This window comes from Lytechinus pictus, chromosome 14 (genome assembly GCF_037042905.1).
Source record: "Lytechinus pictus isolate F3 Inbred chromosome 14, Lp3.0, whole genome shotgun sequence".
In the NCBI taxonomy this organism is placed as follows: Eukaryota; Metazoa; Echinodermata; class Echinoidea; order Temnopleuroida; family Toxopneustidae; genus Lytechinus; species Lytechinus pictus.
In genome coordinates this window covers 28,728,412-28,737,146 of record NC_087258.1, presented here as the reverse complement: position 1 = coordinate 28,737,146, position 8,735 = coordinate 28,728,412, and the positions used below count along the sequence as shown (strand labels likewise).

At 36.7% G+C, this 8,735-nt stretch overlaps 1 protein-coding gene across 1 annotated transcript in view; it reads right to left on the bottom strand.

Moving 5' to 3' along the window:
- Positions 1–1,388: 1,388 nt before the first annotated feature.
- Positions 1,389–8,735, bottom strand: part of LOC129276816 (probable tubulin polyglutamylase TTLL2) — a 68,800-nt gene continuing 61,453 nt past the window's right edge. Inside the window, exon 14 of the mRNA XM_064109799.1 lies at positions 1,389–2,013. Coding sequence (XP_063965869.1) covers positions 1,780–2,013 — 234 coding nt within the window. The 3' untranslated portion in view covers positions 1,389–1,779. The remainder of the gene's footprint in view (positions 2,014–8,735) is intronic.

The window sequence follows — 8,735 nt, the reverse complement described above, 5'->3', positions numbered from 1 at the left end:
TACTTGATTACTATTATGTCCAAGTTTTATGAACTAGACCAACACACTTTCAAATTTATGGCTGTAATTCAACAAATACCCCAATTTGGCCAAAGTTCATTGACCCTAAATGACCTTTGAAACTTGCACAGGATGTTCAGTAATACTTGATTACTATAATGTCCAAGTTTCATGAATCAGATCCATAAACTTTCAAAGTTATGATGGTAATTCAACAGATACCCCCAATTCGGCCAAAGTTCATTGACCCTAAATGACCTTTGACCTTGGTCATGTGACGTGAAACTCATGCAGGATGTTCAGTGATACTTGATTAACCTTATGTATAAGTTTCATGAACTAGGTCCATATATTTTCTAAGTTATGATGACATTTCAAAAACTTAACCTTAGGTTAAGATTTTGATGTTGATTCCCCCAACATGGTCTAAGTTCATTGACCCTAAATGACCTTTGACCTTGGTCATGTGACATGAAACTCTGGCAGGATGATCAGTAATACTTGATTAACCTTATGGCCAAGTTTCATGAACTAGGTCCATATACTTTCTAAGTTATGCTGTCATTTCAAAAACTTAACCTCAGGTTAAGATTTGGTGTTGACGCCGCCGTCGCCGTCGGAAAAGCGGCGCCTATAGTCTCACTCTGCTATGCAGGTGAGACAAAAAGGGTTCATTTCTGAACTCCAGTCAGATTGGTTTCAGATTTACATTCTATACTACAGATTGCTGAATTTACTTATCTACATCTTCTGAGTATAGTCACAATTAAGACTTACTCTTGTGTTATTTGTTGTCATCAAGTTATCAAATTCTTCAATAAATGTATATAACATGAACTGTACATCTTGTATTGCTTCGTCTCATTTATGCTGGTAGAAAGTTAAAGTGCAACCACAAGGTATAAATTCATGACCTCAAAATCTGCAGTACTACAGATGTTCTACTCCCAGAAAATAAAGTTTGAAGAATAAAATGTATTTCATCTGTGTCCAGGATTTGACAATTCATGGAAATATGATATAGTTTAACTGCACCACTGTTCAGACTGTTAAGAATGTGTAGACTGTATCCAAACAATAACCAATCTGACTGGAGTTCAGGACTATATCAGGTGATGAAAATACATTTGATTTCACAAATCAGTCTAATAATGATCAAGAATTTGACATTTAAAAAATCATGTAGGATCTTCAGTATACAAAATAATGATTAGCTTTTATATATAAGCAATGTTTTCCATTAATAAAATCCAGTCTTCGTTTTATGCTTTTTCATTCATAGTTTCTTTTTTCTAACTTTTTTCTTTACAATTTTGAATGAAAATTGATTATATCACTCACTGCATAATATCTTAATTCTTAAATCCCCATAGGCTGTTCAAAGGGACCAGTTTGAGAAAGCAACACCTAAAAGAATCACAGATTCAGTATTTCATTCACCAAATTTAATTAAGGCTACATCCATTCTTCATAGAATTCATGCAAAGGTATCTCCCCAACAAATTTACAAATAATATAGGACACCATCTAATTTTTCTAAACCAGGATTACAATTAACAAGATGTATGGTTCCCTCACCAATACACATCACTTCATCACTAGCTTCAGTGACTTATGAGCCAATATACATGAATCTACATTTGCCACACTCAGGAGAGCTAAAAGTGAGAAAATAGGCAGAATGAATTCATTGAAATATAAAGGTTAATACAATACCAGAGTAACAAAGTCCTCTGGAGTCGCATTGAGAAATGGTAAAGTGATATTAATATACTACATTCACAAGTGAATAGAATTCATTTGGGACATTGCTTCCTGCACTTCAGTATCACTCTTCTTTAATATAGTGCCCTCTTGGTACATTTGAGAAACAGGAGGAGTCAGAGGAGTAATATTTTTTCTCAGTGTAAGCTTAACAACAGGTAGCTGTCTGCTATGGAGTAATGGTGGTTCTCTGTTCGGCATCACAATAGGAGGCGGTACAGCGGATGATACTCTAGGTGATGTCACTGTCTGAAATATTGTAAAGTTAAAGACATTGGTCAACATTTATTGCCTTTACAGACATCTGAAGCATGTCTGTAATATGTTTTCAAATAATAAGCCCAGATAAAATTGCACCTGAAAATCATTATCCAGATCTGCAATAGAAATTGAGATTATTTTTCCATAACTGATATGAGATGTTTTAACTGCTGCTTCACGCTTTCATTTTGAGCATGTTGCCTTTTACACTTTGCGCACTGTATAACTATAATTTATGAAATTATTTCATTATGTCTCTCTTACAGTTTTTTATTTACATTGTTTTTCTTACATATATATACAGTGTGTCTAAAAAAAAACTATACACTTTGAAATGGCTGCCAAACAAAAAATATTTCACTTTGGGGGAAAATACCTGTATAAATGGAAAGCCAGTGAAGTCAACTTTCAGATGCCACCAAAAAAGCTGGAAAACTATTCATGCTTGAGTGAGCACTACCCACTTAAACAAAAGGTATGAAAATTAGGGTGGGCAGGAATTAGCCTTCCAATTTCTTTCAGTTTTTGAGAGGAGAGTCCTTAAGAACTTGCAAAGTAAAAGGTGTTGTGATAAATCAATGATAAATCATGATCAATTTAAATTGTAAGAGCAAATTTCATGAATTATTAAATTGAAATTCCAGGCATGAGTGAGCGTCAATTGTAATCTATGTGCAGCATTTTAGCTTTAACATGTGGATCTCAGCAGTGTGTTCATTGAAGGAGAATAGGGGTGAGATAGGACTTAAGTGGGTGAAGTAAGCTGATGGGAAAAAGGTCTACAGAATGTTTAGCCTCCCTTAGATCGAGACTGAATGCTATTACATGTACGCATAAAGTCCAGAGCGGACTGTCAATTTGATGATAAATTCTGAAAATTGGGTCATCAACTTTAACCATTTAATCAACAATTTATTAGTTAATCAACTCAACCAATGTGATCAAACATTCAGCTTTTTCAATAAATTATCAAACATTCAGCTTTTTCAATGAATTATTTCATAAATCATGATTATTAGTCAATTTCTTAGTAATCATTCAACAGAAAAAAAGACACATCAACCATCAGTCACTTGGTATTTAAGTTTTGAATACCATCCAGGAAAAAGAGGGGGTGGAGGGGGGTGGGTACATGATTTGTAATTTGTAAGAGAACACAAAGAGGAAGAATGCCCTTTTAACTCAGTCTGACCCTATCTGACCCCCTTACATACAACAGGTACCATCACATTACTCTGACTCTCACAAGCACATTGCTAAGATCCACATAATTAACTTAAAATGCTACACTAAAATTACAATTCCTTTTTTATTATTATTATTTGTTTTGGCGTCACCTGTGCCTGGGAGGCGAAAAGCGAACTGAATCACTGTGACCCGCAGGTCTCTCCTCCCGATATAACTGATTGGAGGGAGTGCAGGTGGACCACTACACCGGGGTTTCCCCCCTACTCTAATACGAATAGTGCAGTTTTTTTTTTTTACTCATGCACTGCATTTCAATTGAGTACAACATCATGTAAAATTATCAGTGTATAGATTACCCTTCATGTTGAATAGATAAGGAGGTCAAGACCATGTCAACTCCTCAAATAAACTTAAGATTTTGATTTATCAACCCCTCTAACTGCCTTATATGATGAACAGCCCATCTAATATGATTTGATTTATTTTTTTATTTGATTTTTAAACTTTATTTATCAACCCCTCTAACCCCCTTATATGATGAACAACCCCTCTAACCCCCTTATATGATGAACATCCCCTCTAGCCCCCTTATATGATGAACAACCCCTATAACCCCCTTATATGATGAACAACCCCTATAACCCCCTTATATGATGAACAACCCCTCTAACCCCCTTATACGATGAACAACCCCTATAACCCCCTTATACGATGAACAACCCCTATAACCCCCTTATATGATGAACAACCTCTCTCACCCCCTTATATGATGAACAACCCCTATAACCCCCTTATATGATGAACAACCCCTCTAACCCCCTTATATGATGAACAACCCCTATAACCCCCATATATGATGAACAACCCCTATAACCCCCTTATATGATGAACAACCCCTATAACCCCCTTATATGATGAACAACCCCTATAACCCCCTTATATGATGAACAACCCCTCTAACCCCTTAATATGATGAACAACCCCTATAACCCCCTTATATGATGAACAACCCCCTTACAGTGCCGGCCGCGGGAAACGTCACAGTGCCCCCTAGGGCGAACGCGGTAGCCCGTAGCGGACATTTGAGGGGAGCGGACGAGGGAAGACGCCCGCGTCCGCTCCCCTAGGACATGAGTGCCCTAGGGGACTACCCCGCGTCTATCCTAGGGTGTTTCTGTAGGATGTTCGGCCGTGCATTCTTGGTCGAAAGAAGAGGACTGATTTGACACATTCAAGACTGCATGTGATTTTTATCTCATATCAAGCATAAGTTTTCGAATATTTATCGTGGATAAAATCTGTTATGAAAATTACAAAGTTTTGGGTTGATAACTGGGATTTTAGGCTTTTTCACCGAATTACTTATTGTGTTCGATTACACACTGGGACCAGCATAGAGGGTCCTTTCCTATATATTGATATTCTTTCCGTGGTGTCCGTTATTTCATTCACTCACATGGTTAGTCGTGATTGTAAATGAGTTTCTGACAAAGGAGCAGGTATTTGTCGATGTTGACCCTACATTCCGGAGGTCGTCCTATAATTATTTACTCTATTGTTTCCCTGCATGGTCATCCTTTTTATATACCCTGACATGCCTTTCAGGCGCGGATCTACGAGATTCAGATAAAAGGGAGAAGAAGAAAAAACCAAAAATGAAAGAAAAGGCGAATATGAAGGGATGGATTGAAGACGATAAGGAAAGAGATAAGAGAAATAGAAAAAAGTGAGAGAAGGGGAAAGGGGAGAAAGAGAAAATAGGGGGGGGGGGGGCGAAGAAGAGAAAGAGGGAGAGGGGGTAAAGAAAAGAAATAAGGAAAAGGTGAAAATCGAGAAGAAAACAGAGGGGATATCAAAATGCAAGGTTAGACAGAAAGAAAATAGCGAAAAGGAAAATAGATTGAAAATCAAAGGGGAGAAGAGTCAAAGGAAGAAAAGGAAGGACAGAATGAGAAAGAGAGAATGATAAGGAGGGGGATATTAAATGAGAGGAAGAAGGGAGACATAATAAAATCGTCCAGTTTTTCATATCAGAAAATACGTTAGTAACTCGCATCTGCCCATTTTTACGCTGATGACAAGTATTAAACATTCTTGCGCTCAATCTTGTAATTATTTTCTCTCACCTTGCTCACAATTTCCTGCTCTCGTTGCATCAATTAAAAACTTGTCCCGAATTAACATCCGCTCATTCAAGAAAGAAAAATTAAAGAAAAAGGCAAATAGGAAGGGATGGAGGGAAAATGAGAAGGAAAATAGAAAAAGTGAGAGAAGCAGAAGGGAGCGAAGAAAAGAAGGGGAAAGGGGAGAAAGAGAAAATAGAGGGGGCTTATTGGTTCATGGTAATATGGATACCATATAGTTCTGCGGTACTTAGTTATGAAACTTGTTTTACTCAGTAATGCTCACACGTGATGATTAAAAGGATTTTCGACTATATAGAGGTGAACCGGGACGGGGCTTTCATTCTTTAACTTGGCTTGACTAATTCCGTTGTTCCCCCGAAAAGAATTGTTAGATTTGATAGTTAGCGTTTGCGTGAGCACCCACCAAAACTCTTAACAAAAGAATGGTTTGTATAGCTCCATTCTTGCTTTGTCGGCAAGTGATAATTAACTCGTTAAGTACCCATTCCACACACTACGTCATAGTAGCTTTCGAAAACATACATGTACTTTTACTTGGGTATGTGTTTAAACATTGAAGCTAAATGTGCTATAATTTTTTTAAATAGTTACATTATGTAAATAGCTTTTGCTGCTTTGCTCTGGAGCGCATTGAGCATCCAATCAAGATGGAAAGTGCGCTTTGCAAATGTCATGTATTATTATTTTTAGCTACCATATAACACTGAATTCTGTATTATACCAAGTTGATACTTGGTTTTATCATTTCCAATTCATATAACAAAATATATTTCGAAGGAAAATCTTGCTTTACTTAAATAAAATTAATAAACAATGTTTATAACTTTAATTGATGTCCGACAAATCTAACAATATAAAACCGCAGTTCGTAAATATGATAGTTTAATCTTTACTTCGACGTCAATTATTCGTGTTATTATCATCATGTAGGTGTATCAGGGATATTAATATTCGTTTTAATCCCATCTATACTTTTATATAAAATTGCGCGAAATATATGTGGTTGTTCTCACTATGAAGCTGCAACCCCTCTTCATTTTTCTCATCCTCCACTTCTTTCTTCTCCTTTATTATTTCCACCACTTTCATCTCTTCCCAATTCGAATATCTACCAATGTAACTTAAAAACCACAATAGAGAGCAGGTAATGTAATCAGATGTTTTAGCAAAAAGATAAATCTGTTACATCTATTGCATTTAGGTAAATTTATATTTTTTATTGGGTGAGGGTTTTAGAGACCCGATTTGAACCGAAATGAAAAGAACATCCTCATTTATTGTTGTTAGCGTATCAACAAATTAATCCCCCTCCTCATTTCTATGAACATCCTGTCATAAATTGGGAAGCGGATGTGATCAAAGGAGATCAAATGTGTGGGCGGGGAGCAAGACTCTACCAGACTGTTGACAATAACAAAAGAACCAAATAAAAAATCGATGAGCACAACCAGTTTTGCTGGTGTTTGCTTTTTGCACGTCTACTTTGTATGATCTTGGTCATACTAGTATTCGTTTTCACCTTTCATTCCCTTTATTAGGGTTGTATCAACCATGTCAACGAATTGACGATCCCAATATTGACCGCACGTTTGTTTTAACATAATGAGAATTCGCAAATGCCCTTGATATTCATAATTCTGTTTTATTTCAAGTTTGTCATTAATGTTTGTTAACATTCACTCTGTTAATAACTTGTCAATTTTGATTTACAAAAAAAATCAAGTCTGCTTATTAATGCCTTTTATCTATTTTAATTATTTTTTTTGTTGATATCCCTTTCTTTCTTCATTCCGGATTCCACCCTGTGCACCCCGTTAAACTCAGGGAAGAATGTTTCAAATGTTTTCTAGTTCTTACACTGTTCACAATAAGGAGATGTGATTAGGTGTATTGTTTACGCTGAAGGGAGAGGAATGGGTGCGTATGGAAAAAATATCCCAAAAGATAGAGAATTGATCTCCATGACATTAACTCACAATTGTGTCCTATTTTTTAAAAACAAGTTTGTATGATACACGTATGCCTCCCACGTAAGGCGTAAGGAAAAAAGTTTACCTAATGCATCAAATTAGATTGATTGATTAGATTCATTGCGGTAAATGAAATACAATAAATTCGATGTTCCAGCCAGATGACCAGATTTCACAAAATTAAATACGGGACAATCGACAAAGCACTATGTACCATCGGATCGACCGAGCCAGGCCAAAAAATCAACAAAAAGGCTACACAATGTTAGACTTGTTAACAAAATATAATTAAGAAAGGGGAAGGGAGGGTGAGCGGAAGAAAGAAAAGAGAAAATAATGAGGAAACAAGAAATGAATTGAGACGAAAGAAAAAAATAAGGAAAAATTAAAAGGAAAAAAGTTTGAATAAAAGAGAGAACGGTTTCCGTCATTACTTGTAATGAATAAAGAAAGAAAGAATTAAAATAAAGGAAGGGAAGATGAATAAATGTGTGAAAGAAAAAACATAAGGAGAGAAAAGAGAAAAGTAAGAAAAATGGAGGAAAAGAGAAAGAAATAAAAAGAAATCCTTCATTATTTGAAAGAAACAAAGACAGAATAAAACATGAAGGAAGAAAGGGAAAGAGGGAATAAGGGAAAACAGAATAAAAAAAAAGAAAAAAATAACATCTACAAAAAAATAATCTACAATAGATTCCGATCACGCTAGTTTAAAAACATAATGGTCTATCACAAGATCACCAAAGTACATGCACATGTAAACATAATGCAATGTACGTACCCTAGGGCACCCGAGGATAAGTGCGGGCACGGCCAATATTATATAGCACGCAGGAAACTGCGGGCCCGGGAAAACGCCCTCGTCTGCTCCCCTTGAATACCCTCGGTTAGACGCAAAAGCCCCCTAGGGTGTTTGCGTGCTCGGGCGTGACGTTTCCTGCGGCCGGCACTGTATATGATGAACAACCCCTCTAACCCCCTTATATGATGAACAACCCCTATAACCCCCATATATGATGAACAACCCCTATAACCCCCTTATATGATGAACAACCCCTATAACCCCCATATATGATGAACAACCCCTATAACCCCCTTATATGATGAACAACCCATATAACCCCCATATATGATGAACAACCGCTATAACCCCCTTATATGATGAACAACCCCTATAACCCCCTTATATGATGAACAACCCCTATAACCCCCTTATATGATGAACAACCCCTATAACCCCCTTATATGATGAACAACCCCTATAACCCCCTTATATGATGAACATCCCCTCTAGCCCCCTTATATGATGAACAACCCCTATAACCCCCTTATATGATGAACAACCCCTATAACCCCCTTATATGATGAACAACCCCTCTAACCCCCTTATATGATGAACAACCCC